This window comes from Daphnia pulex, chromosome 12 (assembly GCF_021134715.1).
Source record: "Daphnia pulex isolate KAP4 chromosome 12, ASM2113471v1".
Lineage (NCBI taxonomy): Eukaryota > Metazoa > Arthropoda > Branchiopoda > Diplostraca > Daphniidae > Daphnia > Daphnia pulex.
The window spans coordinates 340,912-364,088 of NC_060028.1; the positions used below are offsets into that span (position 1 = coordinate 340,912).

The 23,177-nt window shown below is 39.4% G+C and overlaps 3 protein-coding genes and 2 long non-coding RNA genes across 13 annotated transcripts; 4 read left to right on the plus strand and 1 right to left on the minus strand.

Annotated features, from left to right (window-relative positions):
• Positions 1 to 3,535: 3,535 nt before the first annotated feature.
• On the minus strand, positions 3,536 to 4,456 carry LOC124209656. The gene is made up of 2 exons (XR_006881018.1): positions 3,933 to 4,456; positions 3,536 to 3,855 (listed from the first exon to the last, which is right to left on the minus strand). It is a non-coding gene; the product is annotated as an uncharacterized LOC124209656 (long non-coding RNA).
• An 898-nt stretch (positions 4,457 to 5,354) lies between these two features.
• LOC124209655 lies at positions 5,355 to 6,590 on the plus strand. Its single transcript, XM_046607745.1, has 3 exons — positions 5,355 to 5,787; positions 5,860 to 6,153; positions 6,253 to 6,590. The coding sequence occupies exons 2-3, from the start codon at positions 5,907 to 5,909 to the stop codon at positions 6,360 to 6,362; spliced, it is 357 nt and encodes a 118-aa protein (XP_046463701.1). The 5' UTR covers positions 5,355 to 5,787; positions 5,860 to 5,906; the 3' UTR covers positions 6,363 to 6,590.
• Positions 6,591 to 6,806: 216 nt separating this feature from the next.
• Positions 6,807 to 7,691, plus strand: LOC124209654. Its single transcript, XM_046607744.1, has 5 exons — positions 6,807 to 6,915; positions 6,984 to 7,146; positions 7,219 to 7,291; positions 7,375 to 7,448; positions 7,537 to 7,691. Exons 1-5 carry the CDS (start codon positions 6,896 to 6,898, stop codon positions 7,591 to 7,593), a joined length of 387 nt encoding a protein of 128 aa, XP_046463700.1. The 5' UTR covers positions 6,807 to 6,895; the 3' UTR covers positions 7,594 to 7,691.
• Positions 7,692 to 7,727: 36 nt separating this feature from the next.
• On the plus strand, positions 7,728 to 8,704 carry LOC124209657. The gene is made up of 3 exons (XR_006881019.1): positions 7,728 to 8,070; positions 8,258 to 8,485; positions 8,551 to 8,704. It is a non-coding gene; the product is annotated as an uncharacterized LOC124209657 (long non-coding RNA).
• A 96-nt stretch (positions 8,705 to 8,800) lies between these two features.
• Positions 8,801 to 23,112, plus strand: LOC124209658. 9 transcript variants are annotated; one of them, XR_006881021.1, is made up of 9 exons: positions 8,801 to 11,734; positions 11,799 to 12,006; positions 12,064 to 12,568; positions 12,635 to 13,307; positions 13,378 to 13,476; positions 13,743 to 13,878; positions 13,963 to 14,088; positions 17,812 to 17,887; positions 17,969 to 18,359. XR_006881021.1 is itself a non-coding variant. In XM_046607748.1 (9 exons), exons 6-9 carry the CDS (start codon positions 19,275 to 19,277, stop codon positions 23,007 to 23,009), a joined length of 3,543 nt encoding a protein of 1,180 aa, XP_046463704.1. In that variant the 5' UTR covers positions 12,804 to 13,307; positions 13,378 to 13,476; positions 13,743 to 13,878; positions 13,963 to 14,088; positions 17,812 to 17,887; positions 17,969 to 19,274; the 3' UTR covers positions 23,010 to 23,112. The 9 variants fall into 9 exon arrangements, 3 of the variants coding, with proteins under 3 accessions (XP_046463703.1, XP_046463704.1, XP_046463705.1); XM_046607748.1 differs by lacking the exons at positions 8,801 to 11,734; positions 11,799 to 12,006; positions 12,064 to 12,568 and adding exons at positions 21,999 to 22,206; positions 22,266 to 22,770; positions 22,841 to 23,112 and having other exon boundaries at positions 12,804 to 13,307; positions 17,969 to 21,935; XR_006881024.1 differs by lacking the exons at positions 17,812 to 17,887; positions 17,969 to 18,359 and adding an exon at positions 14,961 to 15,331.
• The last annotated feature ends 65 nt before the right edge of the window (positions 23,113 to 23,177 follow it).

Sequence of the window (23,177 nt, forward strand, 5' to 3'; positions counted from 1 at the left end):
GCATACTTCTATTTCAGAAAATTTTGTCTTGAAGATGACAAGTTGCCAGACAATTTACATAACACCCTAAGTGATATCATAACAGGAGCTTGTCATTTAGATAGTTTGTTTCCATAATTTATTTCACATGATTGTTTATAGAGTAATTTCATTTTGGTTGTTTTTATATTTGTAGGTACTCTAAAGCAAGAGCCTTGACAAGCAAAATTGTATTTCATTCTGGCCCAACAAATAGTGGGAAAACATATCATGTTCATGAATGGTTTTTTAATTCAAATAAGAAGTTTATTGTAATCCTTTAATTTCTTTATTAAAAATCAGAAGTTTATTGTGGTCCCTTAAAACTTTTGACATCTAAGTAATACAATTAAGGAAATGAGTGTGGTGTCCAATGTGATTTACTATTTGGAGAATAAAGACATTTTCATGCTAATATTACTGATTAATCACCTTCTTCCCATGTATCCTGCACTATTTAAATAGTTCCAGTGAACAATTCATAAGAATAAATATGTATAATTTGCCAATATAATAAAATTATTTATTCAACCGCCTGATTATGATATTGTTGATGAAAACTTGAATTTTCATAGGCTGCTGTTATTGATGCAATTCAGATATCAAGGGACCCTTTAAACGGGTCAAATTTCAGTTCAATTTTGCGAGACCACGGGCACACGAACAACTAGCGTCATATAGTATAGTCGTATCAGAAAAAATTTTTGACCCACCCTAATTTGAAAGACAAAAGACGGAGATTTTATTCCACACAAAAGGTGCAACAGTGAGAGTATAAGATGACGAACAGAGAAAAGAATACGAAAACTAAATTTTTAAATTTCCTAATCAAGAAAAAAAACGAAAGGAGACGTTTAAAATCTCGAAGGTGCCACAGAGGGGCTTGTTACAAGTTTTTTTTTCCTCCCCACCAGCACGTTTCCGGCAGTCGCCATTTTTAACTTTTCTTTGTTTCGGTCGCGATTATTATTTTTTGGCGACGGTCCTCACGTTGCGTGAAATATTCCACTACGTTTATTATATTCAGATGAAAACGGTCTTGACCTAGATCAATGTCGGTGAACGTGTAAAAGTTCATTGGACTACTTTTACTTCAGAGTCTCCACGTGTTGATGCGGTTTGGATTATTCTTTCCAGAAAAATCGACAAGAAGATATTATGTCTATAATATTATTATTATAGATACAAACAAACATGCAACCGTTCGTGTTGTTTTGTTTCCGTGCGGACGCCATCTGCTGAACGTTCTTCGTGTCGGTCTAATTTGCATAACCAATGGCGCCGGCTACAAATGCTGAATATAATATACCCCCAAAAACATAATCCCGTTCGTAGTAAGTTTTGGAAAGAAAAAGTTAATTTAGTTTCCCCCCTTCTCTAAGTTTGACAGGGACCGAATTAAGTCACGGTGGCTACTAATTTATAATCAAAAGTTGTCTGGTTGTTGGCTGGGGGGGTGAGAGTGGACGTGAGTCGAATGGCGATTGGTTGGCAACATATGACATCATTGGCGAAACAGAAATATATATAAGAAGTTTACGTTTCTGTTTTAAAAAAGAAACGTACTTTTAACTGTTGTTATCTCAAGAGATTAAATCGGTACGAGATGTTAAAGGTGTACATTTGTGTACCTTTGAAGAGATAAGAGGAATTTTATTTTAATTGATTCAAAACCACTCATTTTCGTTGTTATCGGTCAAACAAGTTTTGTCCAACATTTTTCTTACGACGCCCAGCAAAGGTGGTAACTTTTTCAGTCGAGAAAAATGTGAAATTAACCGTGAAATAATTGGAAATTCAGACAATTGGAATAATGAACTTTGCGGAGAATTCTCTTGCGGATCGAGCTCATTGAATCAATTTCTCGGTTGGATTTGCATAACGAAAAAAGCAACGAAATAGAACCGAAAATAAATTAAATTCTTGAAACCGTTTTTACCCACTGTATGCGCTGTGCGTTGTGTTCCAACGGGAGGGGGGGGAGACTAGACATAGACTCGAGCCCCCTTGGGCTAAAAGACCCCGATGATGAGGAGAGGAGGAGGAGAAGTAAGAAAAAAAAAACGCCACGTGGAAAGGACCGCCCACTTTTGGGGCTCTCCCCAACCTCCTCCCGTCGCATGTGTGTGTGTATGTGCGTCGTAGTATATTTCTCTCTCCGCCGGTTCATTTATAGCCCGTGAAAAAAAAAAGAAGAGGGGGGAGATGGTGGCGCCACGCTGCGGCCAATGTTGCCAACTTTCTTTTTATTTTTCTCCCATTCTTTGTTGGGGTGTGTGTGTGTATATATATTTTACGCCTTTTCCCGACGACACGATATTCCCCCCCAACGAAAAAAAGTTCGGCACGTGGAGAGAGTCCTCACAATAACCAAATGACGTCACTTTGATTACCATATGTGTATCACAAATGCATCAGCTGATCAACATGTGGAGTAATCGCCATTTTTTCTTCTCGGTTTAAAATGCCAAGCTGGAATGCGGAAACTGCGGAAAAATTGAAATAAATATTTCAAAGTGATGTTTCCGATTTTTATCGCAAAAGGCCGAAAAATTTTTCCTTTTCCAAAGGGGAGACGGTGTCATGGCCGCCAACTCCCCTGCCTATAACGGACGTCTCTCCCCTACTACAAGCTATGGAAAATAAAATACGATGGGGCCTATATATTCTATTGAGAATTTTTCTAAATTGTAGTACGTACTAGGGTGTGTTCTCATTGTATCCGGAATCTCCTCTATTCATTTGCTATGGCGACCCACAGTCTTGTTTAAAATTTTATCACAAATACTTGGAGCCCCTCTGGGCACGTGTAAAACCTTAAATACTGATACCCTCGGCTGTAATTATTTTCCACAAAGAAAAATATTCAATTGAATGAAAACCTACAGTGGTTGATTAGTTTCTCTAGTACAATTTGTTAAAAAGAACGTGAAATTTCTTTGGGAAAAATTGTTCGCTCTTGAATATGTAATGACTATTTGACTTTGACTGGGGGTTGGAGCGCTAGATACTTTTGTGTGTGTGTGTAAAATACCGGGGCTCGCTGGGAAAGTTTACAAGAAAACTCCTTTCCACAGCACACACACACCCCACTAGCACTATTACCGTCTAGCGAGGGCAGACTTCTTCTTCTTCCCCCTTTTGTCGTAATAAAAAGAAAGAAAATAGTTTGGCATTTGGCCCACAAGAAGAAGAAACTGCCTCGGGGAAATTTTTCAGGCATGACATGTGCCTTTTGCTGTGTGTGTGTGTAAGCCGTTTTGGTTAACTTGTTAACTTGTACTACCGACCCTTTTTCGTATTTTCCGGGGTTTTTTTAAATGCCCAGACAACTGACCGCTAGATGGACAATTAATAGTTGTAAATTTCGTACACAGATGGCGCCAAATTTTTGCAATTCGCGAATTTCTTCTGCTTGGAATTTTTCTATTTTTAATTTCAATTCATTTCGATTAGAATTGAAATGTAAACAATAAAATGTGAGTGGCACTCGTGTCGAGAGACGATAAACAGAATGTCATTTCGATTCTAATTTATTCTTTCATAAATTCCTGCCCGCGTGTCCAGATGGCCAAGACAACACACGACTGTAAAAAGTCAAGGCATTATCTTTTTAAAAAAATAAGAAATGGACAAGCCATGGAAATAATTCGTCGAGGGGGAAGAATTCTTTCTTGGTCTTTTTTCTTTTCAAGTTTTCCACAATAACAGCTGGCGGTTGTGTACGTCACGCAATGGTCGATCGGTGTCAGTTTACGATATGGCCCCCCTTATAGTTCTGTCTATAACGGACGTTTCCGTTTGTTCCCCCCTTTCGTCTTTTAGTTTAAAAGGCCTCTGAATGAAGAGGGGGGAAAAAAAACCAAATGTAGGGGTGAATTGTTGTAAAAATAAGCCCTACCCATTTCCCATACCAGAGATAGAAACATCACGTTTACACCAATTGACTGGTGAAGTTGAAACAGCGAACCCCTCTTCCTAGAGTGAATGAGAAAAAAGTTTGGCATGAATCGTTGATGAGTTGCATTCACAAGTGGGTTGGGCCAACCAGACACTTTGACAGTTTGACGTAAGAAGTTGGGCTCAAGATTCTGTGGCAGATAGACGAGACACAAGTAAGTTTGGAGGGACTCTGTTTGACTCTTGAATAGAAACTCGCATACAGAAGACGTAAGTCTGGGAAAGTTACAATCATAAAATGGGCACCCCACTACTAAGAGTCTAAGACTTACTACCAGACAATCTATTAAGCAGTCCAGCCGGCGTCTGGCGAAGCAATTGGCAATTAAAAGTTTGCCATCCAAAGTCAATTTGATCCACGAGGTAGGTTCTTCTAAGTACAAACACTAAATAGATTGACATTTTACGTAATATTTTTGTTACTTGAATTAAGAGTAGAAACAAACAACAAAGCAATCAGCAATCAGAATCTTCATATTTGTTTCCGTTTTTCAATCTTTCTTAAAAATAGCAAAAATGATCGCTAGATGGCGAATGTAGTTGTTAAAATTTCTATCTCTAGATGGCGATATTATCCAAGTTCCCAAATTTCTTTTTATGCGCGATGTATAAAAACCCACATTAAAAACTACGATGACATCAAAATCAATTAACATCAAGGGGAAAAAATAAGTACACAATGCACCGTCATAAATTTATTAATTGGAGATAAGGAAATTACGTTATTATCCATCGCCATTAGAAAAATGAGAAAACATTTAAGAATTATAAGGATAGGTTAGCGAAATGCTACAGAAAAAGGGGCGTTACATAATCTCCGACAATGTTACGTAAGGTCAACGAACTATCATGGCCTTGATTGTCATTTTCATCGACTCAGTTGTCGTTCTGTCGTTCTGGTTTCAGTGGTTCACAGTGCGTAGGTTAGTGGCAAAATGATTTGCATACCGGTGCTAAATAAAATTCTCGAATTTTTTCGTTTCTTTGTCAATCTGCAAATGGATGTGGATAACCAATTTCTAAGGTTATTAGACCATTTACTAAAGAATCAATTGTTTCCACTGGGTTTGATGGTTTGATCCGCCCGTGACAATCCAACCGTTTGGTTAACTGCAACTGTCGAGTTGTGTAAAGGTTTGATGGCCGCAAATCCTCTTAACCGGTTCTTAGATAATTTAAAACTATATTGTAAAGGTTCCAATACTACCACCGCAATGGCGGGTACGTGTTGATTCAAAAGCGTTTCTCCTTTCTCACCTGGATCAATTAGTTCCGCTAGGATATTCTCATTATAACCCCCACATCTGCTTTCACTTTTGTTTTCGTTAACAGATTCCAGTTCAAACGCCACATTTTACTGGCTAATTCCATTGTCAAATTATCTATAGTTTTCTATAAGCGCCAATTTCAAACGCGATAAGCAAAAACGCTATATTAAGCAAATCTAATCATGTATGTAAGATTCGATTTCAGTTGTACTTATACAATCTCCTTTGTCTTCGGAACAACACTAGCTGGCAATCTGTTGGGAACAGAAATAACAAACAAAGGCATTTTGGATATAACCTCAATTTTTCTGGGAAGCCAGCATGCACCCTAAAAGTAGCATTTTTCCTTTCACTTCCTACAAAGAACAAGTGCACCGAGAGTCGTTGGCCAGTCGTCTGTTCCAAGGTCTTTGACCTACATCCCTACAAAAGCCCTAGCTATATGTTAACACCCCCTACACTTGATCTTCTTCATTCGACTCGAGTCTACGCACAAGAATTAACGCGTTTGATTTTTCGCTCTCCTCTGCCATCTTATACCGTGAGATTCATTTGACTTGGTATTCATTTGTTTCAATTATTGAATTTGTTTGCTTGATTTAAAAATTATTAGGAGAATTCACTCACGCAAACTGGACGATATAAGGCGAGTACCGAAAAATGCTGGACATCAGGCAGAACGAACAACTTCGGAAGCAGGGCGAGGATTTGATCTCCGAGTTCGATCGGACGTTTTTCTCAAAGGATGAGAAACCGTTTGACGCCGGCGGCTCGGCCATCGTCGCCGATGCAGATCAAAACAAGATCGTCGTCCAGGAGGTATTTGTTCAAGACGGCAAACACTGGATCAAACTGGAATTGCTCCTATCCATCTTCTGCATGTTGCCCGGGCCGAGTTCCAGCATCGGTGAGACATATCTTAACATATCCATTTTACAACATTTATCATTTTTGGATGAAATTAAAAAATTAATATTTGAAATTATTTCTTTCCCAATCCTTCCAGCCACCGTCATCCTGGAAGCCGGAACCGAATTTCCAGTCGACCTGATTCGACGAGCTTTCGTCATCAGCATGACCGAGTGCGTCTACGTTTGGCTCAATCAAAATGATTAGGCCAAGGGTATCGCGGCAACTCATTTTGTGGTTTAATTTTTTAAATTTTTTTAAAATTTCCACAAATTGAATCAATGCAAATTGTATCGCCCTGTTTTTTAACTGTTTCGACGATTAAACAGCCGTGCTGATTTTATATGAAACTCATTCGTCCAAAATATATAATCGATTGTACCTGAATATTCATGACATGCACCTGTACGTCTGAATAAACATAATTAGTATGTAGATAGAATTAATTATATACCTAGTTAAGCAAATACGCTTAGAATTTGTTGCTGCAGAGCTTCAACTTGTTGTCGTGTGGGGATATTTGCATATGGTTGACCTTGCAACATCTCCCACTAGTCCTATGATAGAAACCCATCAGTCGTAACAACTGTGTCTAATATTTAAACAGATTTTTATGGGATCCATGGCCATTGTGAAAATCTGGATAGACATCCAGGGGTTTAAATAGCCCGCCGTTTCAGTAATCAAATCGTCCAGCTAACAACTGCTATACTCCTGTCAACTTGTCGCCGATTTTCACGATGCGTCGTTCACTTTACGGGTAAATAACTCAGTTAATTTCTAATTAGTTTGACTAAGATGACCACTTTTGTTTCTGTTATCTGTTAGAATTTTGTTGTTGGTCTGCTGTGCGATTTCTGCTATCTGCGCAGCTCCGAGTTCCGCTGTTATCGGCAACGAACTCAACGGACTGGCCCGGAATAGTAATGGCACTAGTACAGACTTAGAAGATACTGACGAGAACCCCTTGGCCGTCGCTTGGTTGGTTGCAGTAAGTTGAAACTTATCGATTATTTTTTAAGGCTATTTTTCGCTGGTTTTAAATTGTCATTTGTCAATTCAGAGATACGGATGTGTTTTTGCGAGAGCGACCGCAGTGGTCTGCAATTTTCTACGCACTGGAGATATTGGTGAAAGTATAATTTTCAAATAGTTTTGATTAAATTGGCCGGAGATGAGACTTTAGAGTTTGATTTTTTTTTAAATTGATTCATTCAAGTGATGTTGGTGGGACGTTCGGACGACGAAGAGTTGGACCAAATAGACTGGAACGAAGTCCGCTATACAGTCAAGGTAAAATCCAACAGCATACGTTGTTCATTTAGAAATACGATGGATTATAGTTGTTTTAACTAAGTCATGTTTCTTTTATTATTTTCAGAAATATGGCTGCCCTGTTATTAAAGCTTTCGCATTTGCTTGTAAATTGATTGGGTAATTGATTTTGACGTTAAATTTCAACAAATCACTTTTGATGGTGATGAGCAAATTTATCGTTGAATAATAAAATTATTTCTCAAAATTGATTATCTAAAAGTGAATATTGGGTTAACGTGGAACATGGTTGAAAGACATGACTGCTGTTAGATCTTTCATATTTAATTAGATTATGTGGTTTCGTAGGGCGATTTCTGAACGCATCCGGATCCTTCCGGAATTACCGAAGGAGTTTCCCATCAGGGAAGGGTGTTTGTTCTCTGACTATACTAAGGGTATTTCACCTGAGAGAGCCGGTCTTTAGCAAACCTAACTCCGAGATTAGGGGGGACAGAACACAGCCGGATTCCATCAGGTTGCGCAAGCCAATAATCATTTGAATTATTAATGAAGTGGATGGAAGACGGGATTACCGTCTGATAAGAGATTGATATCCACGTTATCAAGACCGTGTTGACATGATCACAATAATTTTTAGGTAATTGCATAAATTGTCTTTAATTAAGGGCATTCATTGTTTTTCTCCATTCTCTCCATCAGTGGGTAATTACACCCCCCACTGGCCAATGGTAAAAATTTTTTAGTGTAGTAGTGGGCCTATCGGAAACAGGAAAATGGATCCTAGGTACTAATTTAATGGTGTACCCTTCTTATTCATTTCTTAGACACAATCTGCTACCGGAAACATTTCCTTTCTAATAACGTATAACCCATCAAGCCAAAAGCGGAACTATTCGGAACTGTTGGACACGAAGGTACAAAAATGAATGAATGAATGAAATCTGGATTGCCATCCAGCGATATAAATAGCGCGCCGTTCCAGCCGTCAACTGCTACTCCTTTTATAGCCACTTGCCGCCGATTTTCACGATGCGTCGTTCACTCTACTGCGGGTATGTCCCTCTCTATTAATTTTCATTAAGTCATCATCAGTTGACAAATGAATATGTCCGGTTAGAGTTTTTGTTGCTGGTCTGCTGATGTGCGCGATTTCTGCGGTCTGAGCAACTCTCCGATTTCAGTTGTTATTTCCGGCCAACGTACTGGATGCCATCACGATGCATAATGGCACTCCGGGGTTTTCACACTAGAGACACTGCTGCTGACGAGAACCCCATAGCCTCGGCTTTGTCAACTGTAGTATGTTAAACTAATCGATTATTTTTTAAATTATGCTTCGTTGGTTTCAAGTGTCATTTGTCGTCAATTCAGAAATAGCCTACGGAGAGCGACCGAAATAGCCTGCAATCTTCTACGCAGTGAAGCTTTTCGTCTAATTTGAATAATTAATTCAAATTAGACAACCCTTTAACGCTCCGTCAGTGCTGTACCGCCTGTAACTACAAATAGACGACAAACACAGAAAACTGGCGATAGTCAACTCTTTGGTACCCGCACGAAAAGTTGGTCTGATTGAACGGTAGAACTATAGAACCTTAGGCATAATGGATATTACGTACGATCCCAGAATTTTAATTTGTATTCTCTTGCTGTTTCCATTGACCTTTATTACCAAAATCACTAGTGATCCCATTCGAATCCATCACCGTCCATCCGAAGGATCATTAACATTATCTACCAAAGTTATCGACAATCCTTGGAAAAAGCAACTGGGAAAGATATCAACACCTCATCAATTAAAAGTGCGGAAATCAAGTGTAGACAAAATCTTACCTCCGTTGGAAAGTTCGATCGTTATTCCATCATCCGAAAGCAAATTCAAAACTCTACCACAGAAACTGTGGCAGAGTTTATTTAAGAATTTACAAGTAGCGACAACTAACACGGAATGCACCTGCACTGATCCCAACCCGCAAAAAGAAATATTTGGACGCGTTTGCTCTACGACTTGCTTGACATCGGAGACATTGTGTTATGGCCAGACTTGTACCCGAACAACGACATTTTCGGCTCTTTATTCTCTCTTTACTGGATCACAAATTGTAGAACAAACGACAACAGATGTTTCATTTGTAAGTACCATCCAGAGGGTACAAATTGATGAATTGGATTGTGAATTGCTCGAAAGCAAATGCATCCTTTCAACCGCATTAACGCAGGCCAAAGTAACGGGCGCAATAGGTGCAGGGGCTGCCATCGCTTTGTCGGTTGGTATTGCAGTGGACAAGAAAACGAAACCAAATGAAGAGGAAGAAGAAGAAGAGGAATATGATTATCCGGAAATAGAATATTCGCAGAAGATTGGTCGAAAATCCAGAAATTATTTCGAAAATTTGAAAAGTTCGATGGTTCCAATCGACGAGCAATTCGATGCGATGCCACGTGGTTTGTTGGGTCTTGCACTGAGAAGAGTAGCACAACCAGCAGAAGGAACATGTAGCTGTAGCGTCAGCATTCCGTTATTCTTCATTCAAGAATGTTCAACGACTTGCCTATCATCCAAACGACTTTGCGGCAATCATTTTTGCACCCAGACATCCGTTTTCAATGCCTTTTTGTATCCAACCGGAAGCAATAGCGAACTAACAACACAAACATTTCTGTCCGTCAATAACAAAGATTGTGAGAAGCTGAGAGCCGATTGCATCGCATCGTCTGCCATCGGCGCAGTGGCCAAGATTGGCGCTGCAACTGGACTGGCCGCTGCGGCTTTATCGTCTGGAATGGGAGCAGCCGCTAAACTTTTCATAACCGCAAGTAATAAAAGTAACGGAACAGCGAAGGAAAATGAACGTTTGCATTTTAATTATACCAGACGCACAGTAAAGAAATTAAAGTATTTTGATTCTCTGCTGAATTCAAATTCTTTGTTTGATGAAATTGGACCATTTTTAGAAAGTTCAATCGTCGAAGAAAAGAATTTGAAAAAGTTCTCCATAATTGATCTGTTTGGTCTATTCGGTGGTCAACAAGGGGTTACAAGTGTGACAACTAAATGTACTTGCGATGATCCAAGTCCATCAGCGGGGACGATAGGACGAGCTTGTAGCACAACTTGCAGAAACATCGAGACGTTGTGTTCCGGCTCTCGATCCTGTTACCGGACCACCACTTTCATGGCTGTTTATTCGCTTTTTACTGGTTCAAAGTTCGATTTTCTACTTGGTTCATCATATTCTATAATCGATTCAACCAACAAAAAGTATTCTACCATTTTAAAAAGGACATACTCACAAATTGACGAAGAAAGATGTGAAATACTCGAAAGCCAATGCAATGCAGTTGATACTTTGGCCAAGGCAAGACAACCGGCGGCAGATGTGGCTGCCTTGTCGGTCGGATTGGCCGCTGGAGCTGTTGGAATTGCCATAATTAAGGCTAAACATAGCCAAACTGTGGACAATGCAACATACGAAGAATATGGCGATTACCCCTACGTACGAAGTCTTTATGCCAGACGAAAACGAAGCAAGAGAATGTCATTTACTCAAGAAAGAAATCAGAGTGAAATTGAAACAAAATTGAGCGACGTTCCGACAATTGAATTCGACCAACACCCTTCGAATGGCCCACCTAGCATTGAAAGTTCGATGGAAGAAATATTCAATGTCCCGACATTTTTAAAATTATCCGGGAGACAAGCGGCTGTATGCGCGTGTAATATTTTAGGGGTTTTTTCCGACTCTTGTTTAACAACCTGCTTGGCATCTGAGCAATCGTGTGCTCTTGGTGGTTGCAGTTGTACTCGAACTTCCGTTTACGAGGCTAGCAAATATTTAACAGGTTCAACAACATCCTATGATTTTTTTGCAAATGCATATATAACTATAGGGGTTTATGGCACTTATTCATTTCTGTCTGTCGATAACAAAGATTGCGAAAAGTTACTAGTCGATTGCAGCATCGCCTCGTCGACTATTTTGGCGGCGGGAAGAGTTGCCGCAATCGCCGTTGGAGTTGGCGGAGGTTTAGCGGCCGGAATTGCAGTCGCAGCTGTGGTCGTTGCCAGCAACAACCAGACAAATAACATCAACAACAATACTGAAAAACAACAATCGGCCCAAAACTCTAATCAGACCCCCGCAAATAATTTACCGATTCCAGTTGTCGGATTAAGTTTTCCGGATGACGGAAGTGGTGACAGTTCCATTCGATTTCCTGACGGAAGTAGTCATCCTATTTTCAGCAGAGGACCTTGTAATCAAACTCATTGGGTTACAGTCAACCCCATTTCATTACAGGTCAGTTGAGTATTTCTAATATTTGTTCAAAGTTCACATGAATTTTTAAATAAATTTATAACAGGGTGGATGCACTTTGCGTCTCTGTGAGGAGGAACGAGTTTTCGTTGGCCGGACTGGCCTCTGCCATGACGTCAACGATCCACTTGAATGTCAAGGAGGCCGACGTCTTTATTACACGGCCTATGGAGATCCAATATGCGATTGTCCCATCGGACAATATCCGTTTCCAGACAGCACCAAAGACGATTGCGTTTCATTATTCTCTCGAGGTAATCAGAATACTTTTCTATGAGAATTTATTTTTCTAATATTCAATTTATTTTTAGGTTCCTGCCCAAATCGCCAAGTGTTGGTTATAACTGAGGACGGTCGACTGAATTGCGAACCCCTCGAATGTCAGTTGATTAATGGAGGAGATGACGGACGATTCCAGCAATTAGTTCCGGATGAGAAAGGAACTTGTTTCGCTCTGGGTTCACGCGGACCTTGTTCATCCACTCAATTGTTGGGTTACGACATATTCAAACGGCGATTGCAGTGTGTTGTCGATCCCTTCTCTCCCGAATCTTCTCCATCTCAACAAAACGAACTGGTCGATGTTGCAGAAAACAAGGAATTGTTTTCACAGGATTACATCAGTGAGCGGATTAATTGGATCGAGTATTTAATCACCCTCAGTTTAATGCAAAGAAGCAAATTAATGGAGCCAATTGAGAGACAAGACACTGCAGGAATTCTTCAATTACCCAGTTCATCACCCGATTCTCTTCTTCAACCGTGTCGATCTGGAGCTCGGAGTGACAATAATTTCAAATGCGCCAATCCTTTAGTGTAAGTTGTATCTTCTTGAATTTAATTAGGTTTATTTTGTTTCATTTAAATTTTTCATGGATTTAGGTCTGATTCCGGTTCTGGAGGGTCTCTTCCTCCGTTGCCTCCATTAGTCACTTGTCCGGCTGACAGTTTCTTGACAGCATCGGGTTCGTGCGTTGATGACAGACGAGCGGCGAAATGCGGACCTTCGACTCGTTTTAACGAAGCAACTGGGCAATGTCGATCTTTATTTTAGTCGGTTTTATTATTTATTCTGATTCGTACTCACGGAGGTGGTGGGAGTTAATTTATTTTTATATTCTCTGATGAGGATTGTTTAATTGGATGAACGGAATGTGTTGATTACTCGGTTGTGGTGTCCCTGGATCCTTTTTCACACAATCAACAAATCATGGAAATAAAAGGATGAGAAATCAAACTTTCATTTCCATTCTTCATTTTTATTTATCAAGAAATTTAAACTAATTTAATTTGTTTAAAGTTTCCTCTGGCACAACGTAAATCGCCAACTGGTAGCCCACATTTGTAAAAGATGTCGTGACGTAATACTGGCGAATGAAGGGTATCCTAAAATTGGGGGTAGGGGGGAGGAAATAATCCAAAATGGCTGCCGTTTCTTTTCCTTTCGTCTTTGTCAGTAGTCGTCTGTCGTGTGGACTCCGAGCAAAATTCGGAAAATTCAAGTGGTTTTCGATACAAAGCTTCAAATACTTTTCGATCTGTTGAAGGTCAAATCGTGAGTTGTTATCGTAATTATTATCTGTGTAACAGTCAGTTTGATATAGGTTTTGTTTGTGCTTCCATAGGTGGAAATCCATTCTATTCTACAATTTTTTCTGATAAAATTTGATGTACATCCGATACAGATTCAACACGTGTGTTGAATCTTGAAAGATCCAAAGATAGTTAAGATACCCTTTTTTATCAGTAGTTCTCTTTTGCATCTTATTGGCTGTAACAGTGTGCTTTTATTATTTTACAACTAGTGTCAGTAAATCACCTGATCGAGAGCACACTAGGCCCTAATCTTGTAGAAAAAGGTGCACAGTGAAAGATTGGACATATTTTCACTTGTTTATTTCAGACAATATGCAGACACTGGAATGATACAGAATGACATTATTTCACTTGATTGGATTTAACTTATTTAATATTGTATTTGCATGTGTAGGTACTTGTTTCCAGTGAAGAAGAGAAGCCGACCCAAAACTTACTAGTACTACAACCTATGTCCAACTCTGATCCCAAACTATTTCTGTCGACTCAAACAGCTGGTAGCTGCCATCATGTAGTGTTGTTTCTATCTGGTAAGACTGCACTAATACAGTTTTTTTTTAATATTTGCATTATTATCTTGTGAATGAATTAATCTTTTATTTTGGTTTAAACAGATTCAAGTATTGTTATTATACACTTCAAATCTGGACTTTGGAAGACGCTTGGCATGGTCCTAAATTTTTCACTGGATCAAAATTGGATAAGGAAAGTTTTCGACATGTGAACATCACTTCCCTCAGGTCTGTGAGCATGTGCTTCCTATTGCTTGAGAAATTATTTCCTTAAGAAAATTTCCTTAAATTAAGAGGTCGCTTGTGAAACTCAACGATATTTTATTCAATTTACGTGTTGCGAAATCTTCCTGAATTTTACCGATTTTGTACCAATTAAAAAGTTTTTTATTGCCCATTTACACTAAAATAACTGTAAAAACCACACCGGATACTCAAACACCGCACAGTAATTTTATCCTTCATAATAGCTTTAGGCAGATTTATTTGAGAATACAGCAGTAGGGGGGAGTTGTTTAGACAACTGCTAGTTGCTGAGAAGACAGTTAACGGGCGTGTAAAGTGAACCAGAAAGCCATTCATACTCAGTTATTGCTTATTCTTTCACGTAGTATACCACATTTCACCACTTGAATGACTTTGATCATTATTTCTTAACTTTTCAACCACATTATTGAACCTCTTTCGATCGGAATTTTTCTGTTCAGGTTATAGTTTGTTTTCGAGTACTAATGCGCTTGATTTTTTACCGCATAACTTAATACCGGTGTTAATAATTTTCATTGAGGTAATTTTTGGAAATGGATGGAAAAAATATTTGCAGTTAAATCTTGGACATATTTTTTCCCCACTGTTTCTGAAAGAAATAATTTGATTATTTTTCCATTTCTTTTTTGTTGTTGTCTGTGTTTGAATTTTAAAATACTGTTAGTCACAGTGATCAGATATTTCCCCCCGATTCCCTGCAAAATGGTAGGCTACAGCAATTTTCTAGTTATTTTATTCCAAATGAAATTTGTGATTGCCCAGTTTCACAAGGTTAACTGTAATTTCATTTCGAATACTCAAATACCCCAGGTTTTTTGTTCTATTACTTACAGGAAAGATTTATTATCGAAAGCTAGTAGTATCCTCGGTCGGCTGTTCTAGAAGACACCTGTTTGCCGCTAAAGCGGTTAACGGGCTTTTAAACTGTTATGTGGAAAAGGAAACCATTCGTACTAAAGCTATTGCCCGTTCTTTCTCTTGCCATCTAGAATTACTTAAACGATTATTTTTTGTTTACTTCTCACGCTCGTTGTTGCACCTCTTTCAAACGGAAAGTTACTTCGAATTTGTTTGTTTTGCGAGTGATCCAGATAGATTCATTCAGTTCTTAAACTTCGCTACTCTCAAAATTTTTCGTTTAAATTTTGTGTGTGAATGATAGCTGCTCTCCAAAAATATCAATTAAACCTAGTACGTTTTTTTTAGTTTGTGTTTAAACGAATTTTAGAAGTCTGGATTATATCGGCTCTGCGCTCTGCTGTTTACTCATTCTTTGCAAAATTTCCATCTTTTAGCAGAACTTACGAGAATATATTTCGAATTAAATCAAAGTCGGTTTCCTTCGACAGCTTAACAATTTTGATTTTTTAAAATAAGAAAATAACGTCTTACATTTGGCTAGTGTAGGGCGATTTCTGAACGAATCTGGATCCTTCCGGAATTACCGAAGGAATTTCGGTGGATTTTCCCTTTGCCATCAGGGAGGGGTATTTTCACTGATTTCTCAGGGTATTTCACCTGAAATTGTTGGATTTTCTGTATTCAGGTTTGCTTGCAAACCTGACGGACCCGCCTCCGAGGACAGGGGGTCCAAGCACAATTAGATTTTCATCAGACTGTACCAAATCAACATACAGCTAGTCTGGCCGTGATTATTTTGAGATCGCAATCTCAGTTAAATCAAGCCCCCTAGACACTCGGTAGTTTTGTGACGCAGGTTTGGGCTTTTTACACAATTTCCGTGGCGCCGCCTGATGGTTGGGTGGTAAATCAACTTTGTTCTTTTTGGGAATCGAACTCAGGCCACGATGTGTTCTGATGTTAAAGCCACGCCCTTTCCGAATCACCCACTCTGTTCACATTAAAGTTTGTTTTATTTGCCGCCAGAATTTTGACATGTTTGGCAGTTATTTCCGAAGTATTTTTGTTTGAAGTAAATGAAATCCAGGATATCAAAATTAAATAAAACAATTGCACAAATTATGATCATTGTGCAATTGTGCAAAAATTTTGGGGCGATCTTGATGATTTCACTTGAAGATCGCGGTCGCAATCTCTTTTGCGATCATCCATGGACTGAAGAGTTCAGCAAACTTGGGCCTTTTTGTGGTAAACTGGTTTTCTCTTCATCCGATTTTTCAATTAAATTTCCTTCGTGTTGATTTATACCAATTATTAAGTTTTTTAATTGCCCATTTACACGAAATAACTGTGAAATCACACGGGATACTCAAATACCGCACAGAAATTTCATCCTTCATAATAGCCTTAGGTAGATTTATTTGAGAAATCAACAGTCCGGTTGTTCTAGACCACTGGTAGTTGTAAAGAAGACAGTTAACGGGCGTGTAAAGTGAAACAGAAATCCATTCATACTCAGTTATTGCTTATTCTTTCACGTAGTTTTTACCACATTTTACGACTCGAATTTCCTTTGACGATTATTTTTTATCTTTCAACCACATTGTTGAACCTCTTTCGATCGGAACTTTCTGTTCGGGTTACTTTTGTTTTCGAGTGAACCAATTCGCTTGGTTTTTGACCGAAAACGCACTTTTTCTAAATTTTATTGAAGTCATTTTTTATAAATGGGAGGAAGAATTTTCAGTTAAATCTTGGAAATTTTGTTTCTGTGTCTGCAAGAGATTATTTGGTTATATTCTTTCCTTTTTCGTGTTTTAATTTGAAAATATTGTCAGTCACGACAAAATAGTAGGCTGTAACTACGGGCGTTAGGAGTTTATTGTGGGACGAAGACTATAATTAAACATAAATTTCAACTTGACGTACTCGCCAGCATCAATGCGTGTGATTAGCGGCTATAATTTTTTTTTAAACAAAGAATAGAAAATCAAAAGAATGAAACTCAGTTTAATATTAGTGCATTGACTCGACTTTTAGCAGAACTTACTTGCCGAAATATTTTTCGAACTAAATCACAGTCTGTCTCCTTCGACAGCTCTAAACTTGAATGATAAAACTTGATTAATTGATTTAATTTAATTTGAATTAATTTTACATTTTGGATTTTAAATAAGAAAATAACGTCCTACATTTGGCTGTTGTAGGGCGATTTCTGAACGCATCCGGATCCTTCCGGAATTACCGATGGGTAGATCGGTGGATTTTCCCTTTGCCATCAGGGAAGGGTATTCACTGTATCTCAGGGTATTGCACTTGAGCCTGTTGATTTTCTATTCAGATTTGCAAGCAAACCTGAAAGGGACCCACCTCCGAGGACAGGGGATCTAAATACATTCCGACTTCCATCGGATGTACCAAATCAACATACAGCTAGTCTGGACTAGATTACTACGAGATTATCCCCTCCTCAATCTCAGTTTCATCAAGCCCCCTAGACTCTCGGTCATTTTGTGAGGTAGATTTGCAGGGTTTTCAATTTCAGTGGCGCCGTCTGATGGATGGATGGTGAACCAACCATGTTATCTTTGAGAGTCGAACTCAGGCCACGATGTGGTCTGATGATAGAGACACGCTCTATCCGACTCACCCACTCTGTTCACATTAAAATTTGTTTTATTTGCCGCCATAATTTTGGCATGTGACATCTAATTTAAAAATCTTGGCAGATATTATTTGCCCACGGTAAAGATGTTTTTAGGCTAAGTTAGGTTCAATAATTGCGTCATGAAATTTAATGGAGTATTTCTTTTCTTTTCTTAGACACGATTTTCTAACGGAAACATTTCGTTTCTAGAGTCGCCTGCTAATGCAAAATGCGGAACTATTGTACGAGAAGGTATAAAATGAATTAAATGGCTGCCGACCGTGCATTTTGAGCTAATAACTATATCTTTTGTCGGTTATTTATCTTTTCTAGGAACTAAACGACTCCACAACGAACGAGTTGAACAAACTTACGTGCACAGCAACTGAATGGACCTAGTTCGTTTTCATTAGATCAGCGTATAGCAGTGGGCAAAAGTAAAGTAAGTGGTCTTATTCATTTCTCGTAAATGACGGCGGATGCCTAAGAAAGCGGCCGACCCTGGCGGTGCAGTTGCAAGGAATTTAATTTTCTCGTTTTAATTGGGGCAGCTATAAATTTACGATGCCACATTTTTTCCAACTCCCTATTCCTTTGAAACTCTATTCGAGATTTATGGGCCGTCTTCTTCCGGTTTTACTCGTAACTTCTCAACGTAAAAATGGTCTAGGTCTATTTTTAGCCAACGTGATATTTTGATATTCTTTCAAAGAAAATAGGACATCGCAAATAGCAGTAGAGGTGGGGCGAGTCTTTGTTCATCCCTCCAGTCAAATCACAGCATAGTGCATAGAAACAAAGCTATGATTACTAGAAAAAAGTGGTGAGACAGAAAATGCCGTGTGCCATAAAGCGGACGTTGTCCACATCGTTTCTTTTTAAAATTAAACAAAAGGTAACAGGGTGTAACAGGGGTGGCGCGTATGGTCATTTTTGTTGCAGCATACTTCCGAAACCGTAGACTCCCGAGGGCACACTCACCTGCTGGTGGCGCGGAGTGATTTACGCCAACAATAGGGGTGCACGCACGCATTTAAAAAAAAAACAGTTTGGCCTTCTTATTTTAACGAGAAATGGGAATGGTTTGTAGCCTATACGAGATGTTTACTCCAGCAAGTTACGTAAAAAAAAAGAAAAAACTCATTGAGGTTGACCATTTCAAACAGATTTCAATATGACTACCCATCGGTTCGATAGTAAAACTAAAATTACAACACCTCTACATACAGACCTTGTTGCGTAATTTTAGTTTTACTGTTTTAGCGCATTAAATACGAATGCTTTTTCTGCTATAGGATAAGATCGTTTGGGCTGGATGGACTAACACATTTTTTTTCTATTTGATGTACTGTAGTCATGTGTTTTACTCGTCCAATTTTCTTTTTCGACTGATAATAACTTTAATAAGGCATCCCGAAAAAAAAGGCCTTAAGGGTGAGACAGCATAAGTAATGGCTCGCAGGCATAAGGTATCTTAAACGCGTCGTAACTACTGTATACCGCCAACTACAAATAGGCGCCAAACAAGGACAACTTGCGATAGTCATCTGTCTGTAACCGACACGAAGAGTTGAGCGGAGATTGCGTAACGTGTTGGATTCCATTTCAGTCGAACGGTAGAACTAGAGTCTTAGGCAAAATGGATATCACCTGCTACCCCAGACTTTTGATTTGTATTCTGTTGCTGTTTCCATTGACCTTTATTACCAAAATCACTAGTGAACCTTTTCAGAGCGATCACCGTCCATCCGAAAGATCATTAACCCTTGAAAAATTTTCATGGAAACAGCGACTAGGAAAGGTATTCTCGCATAATTGGAGAAAAAATGGGAAATTGAGTGTAGACAAAGTGTTGCCTCCATTAGAAAGTTCGATTGCCCCACCATCCGGAAGCGAATTGAAAATCTTCCCACCGAAACTGTGGCTGAGTTTACTCAATAATCTTGCCGTAGAGATAACTAACACGGGACAAACGGGATGCACTTGCTCAGATCCCAATCCGCAAGGAGTAACAATAGGACGCATTTGCTCCACGACTTGCTTGACGTCGGAGACATTGTGTTATGGCCAGACTTGTACCCGAACAACGACTTTTTCGGCTCTTTATTTCCTTTTTACTGGAGAACAATTTCTAGGACAAGAGACATTTCCCATATCATTTGTAAGTACCACCCAGAAGATAGAAATTGATGAATTAAATTGTGAATTACTCGAAAGCAATTGCATCGCAAAATCCGCATCGACGCAAGCAAAAGTAATCGGCGCATTAGGGACAGGGGGCGCCATCGCCTTGTCGGTTGGGATTTCAAAGGACAAGAAGAGTAAACCAAATGAAGAAGAGGAAGAAGAAGAGGAAGAATATGACGAATATTATCAAGAACCAGAATATTCAAAAAAGTTTGGTCGGAAATCCAAAAGTTATTTCGAAAATTTGAAAAGTTCGATGGTTCCAATCGATGAGCAATTCGATGCGATGCCCCGTAGTTTGTTTGGTTTTGCACTGAGAAGAGTAGCACAACCAGCAGAAGGAACATGCAGCTGTAGCGTCAGCATTCCGTTATTCTTCGTTCAAGAATGTACAACCACTTGCCTGTCATCCAAACAACTTTGCGGCAATCATTTTTGTACCCGCACATCCGTTTTCAATGCATTTTTGTATCCGACCGGAAGCAATAGCGAACTAACAACACAAACATTTCTGTCCGTCAATAACAAAGATTGTGAGAAGTTGAGAGCTGATTGCATCGCATCGTCCGCTATCGTCGCTGTAGCCAAGATCGGTGCCGCTGCTGGACTGGCCGCTGCGGCTTTATCGTCTGGAATGGGAGCAGCCGCTAAACTTTTCATAACCGCTAATTATATAAATGATAGAACTAAAAATGAAGATGAGCGTTTGCATCAAACTTATACAGGACGCACAGCAAAGAGATTAAAATATTTTGATTCCCAGATGAATTCAAAATCTTACTTTGATGAAATCGAATCATTCTTGGAAAGTTCAATCGTTGAAGAAAAGAATTTGAAAAGATTTCCCAAAAATAATCTCTTTAGTTTATTTAGTGGACGACAAGATGAGGGTATCACTGGTTGTACTTGCGATGATCCAAGTCCATCAGCGGAGACGATAGGACGAGCTTGTAGCACAACTTGTACAAATAGCGAGACGTTGTGTTCCGGCTCTCGATCCTGCTACCGAACCACCACTTTCATGGCCGTTTATTCCTTTTTATCTGGTTCACGGTTCTATTGTTCTTATAATGGTATAGAGGATTCACAACTTCTTTCCACCATTTTAACCAGAACTTTTTCGCAAATCGACGAAGAAAGATGTGAAATACTCGAGAGCCAATGCAATGCAGTTGATACTTTGGCCAAGGCAAGGCAACCGGCGGCAGATGTGGCTGCCTTGTCGGTCGGATTGGCCGCTGGAGCTGTTGGAATTGCCATAATTAAGGCTAAACATAGCCAAGCTATGGACAGTGCAACATACGAAGAATATGGTAATTATCCATACGTGCAAGATCCGTATGCCAGGCGAAAACGAAGAAAGAGAATGTCATTTACCAAAGAAAGAAAACAGAATGAATTTGAAACAAAATTAAGCGACAATCAGACAATTGAATTCGAACAACACCCTTCGCTGACCCCACCTAGCATTGAAAGTTCTATGGAAGAAATATTAAATGTCCCGACATTTTTAAAATTATCCGGGAGACAAGCGGCTGTATGCGCGTGTAATATTTTAGGGGTTTTTTCCGACTCTTGTTTAACAACCTGCTTGGCATCTGAGCAACCATGTGCTGGTGGTGGTTGCAGTTACTGCACTCGAACTTCCGTTTTCGAAGCCAGCCAATATTTAATAGGTCCCGATTCATTGGACTGGGGCACTTTTTCAGTACTGTCAGTCAATAACAAAGATTGTGAAAAGTTACTAGTCGATTGCAGCGTCGCCTCGTCGACTATTTTGGCGGCTGGAAGAGTGGCCGCAATTGGTGCTGGAGTTGGCGGAGGTGTAGCGGCCGGAATTGCAGTGGCAGCTGTGGTCGTCGCCAATGACAACCAACAAAACAACAATGACAACAACAACAATAATAATAACAATAATAATCAACAATTGGCACAAATCTCTAATCAAACCCCCGCAAATAATTTACCGATTCCAGTTGTCGGATTAAGTTTTCCGGATGACGGAAGTGGTGACAGTTCCATTCGATTTCCTGACGGAAGTAGTCATCCTATTTTCAGCAGAGGACCTTGTAATCAAACTCAGTGGGTTACAGTCAACCCCATTTCATTACAGGTCAGTTGAGTATTTCTAATATTTGTTCAAAGTTCAAATGAATTTTTCGTCTTTTAATTACAGGGTGGATGCACTTTGCGTCTCTGTGAGGAAGAAAGAGTTTTCGTTGGCCGGACTGGCCTCTGCCATGACGTCAACGATCCACTTGAATGTCAAGGAGGTCGACGTCTTTATTACACGGCCTATGGAGATCCGATATGCGATTGTCCCATCGGACAATATCCGTTTCCCGACAGCACTAAAGACGATTGCGTTTCATTATTCTCTCAAGGTAATTTCTAATTCTATTGAATCCATTTTGCCTTAATTACAATATAAATTGATTTTTAGGTTCCTGCCCAAATCGTCAAGTGTTGGTTATAACTGAGGACGGTCGACTGAGTTGCGAACCCCTTGAATGTCAGTCGATTAATGGAGGAGATGACGGACGATTCCAGCAGTTGATTCCGGATGAGAAAGGAACTTGTTTCGCTTTGGGTTCACGCGGACCTTGTTCTTCCACTCAATTGTTGGGTTACGACATATTCAAACGGCAATTGCAGTGTGTTGTCGATCCCTTCTCTCCCGAATCTTCTTCATCTCAACAAAATGAATTGGTCCAAGGAGCAGAAAACAAGGAATTGTATTCGCAGGATTACATCAGTGAACGAATTGAGTGGATTGAATATTTAATCAGCATCGGTTTATTGCAAAAAAGCAAATTAATGGAACCAATCGAGAGACAAGACAATGCTGGAATTCTTCAATTGCCCAGTTCCTTACCTGATTCACTCCTTCATCCTTGTCGCACTGGAACGCGACCAGGCAATAATTTCAAATGCGCCAATCCTTTAGTGTAAGTTATATCTTCTTAGAGTTAATTAAGTTTATTCTGTTTCATCATCAATTTTTTTTTATGGATTCAGGTCTGGTTCCGGTGGAGGGACACGTCCTCCGGTGCGTCCGTTAGTTTCTTGCCCAGCTGGCACTTTCTTGACGGCCTCGGGCTCGTGTGTTGGTGACAGTCGAGCGGCGAAATGTGGACCTTCGACTCGTTTTAACGAAGCAACTGGACAATGCCGACCTTTATTTTGATTTTTCAATGCGTCAGTAGCTGTTTTGATTTTGGTTTCATCTACCATATAAAAATTTGTCTGATTGGATGTAAAAAATTTGTGTAATAAAGTGTCAGTTTCTCTATTTTGCAATATGTATTTATTTTTATTAAATTGGTTTATTTTTACTTTAGTGACTTAGTGTTCG

Coding starts and splice junctions, on each gene's coding strand:
- LOC124209655 (XM_046607745.1), top strand. CDS start 5,907: ATGCTGGACATCAGGCAGAACGAACAACTTCGGAAGCAGGGCGAGGAT. Junction 6,154..6,252: donor CGGGCCGAGTTCCAGCATCG/GTGAGACATATC, acceptor CAATCCTTCCAG/CCACCGTCATCCTGGAAGCC.
- LOC124209654 (XM_046607744.1), top strand. CDS start 6,896: ATGCGTCGTTCACTTTACGG. Junction 6,916..6,983: donor ATGCGTCGTTCACTTTACGG/GTAAATAACTCA, acceptor GTTATCTGTTAG/AATTTTGTTGTTGGTCTGCT. Junction 7,147..7,218: donor CCGTCGCTTGGTTGGTTGCA/GTAAGTTGAAAC, acceptor TTGTCAATTCAG/AGATACGGATGTGTTTTTGC.
- LOC124209658 (XM_046607747.1), top strand. CDS start 9,038: ATGGATATTACGTACGATCCCAGAATTTTAATTTGTATTCTCTTGCTG. Junction 22,207..22,265: donor CGTTTCATTATTCTCTCAAG/GTAATTTCTAAT, acceptor ATTGATTTTTAG/GTTCCTGCCCAAATCGTCAA. Junction 22,771..22,840: donor AAATGCGCCAATCCTTTAGT/GTAAGTTATATC, acceptor TTATGGATTCAG/GTCTGGTTCCGGTGGAGGGA.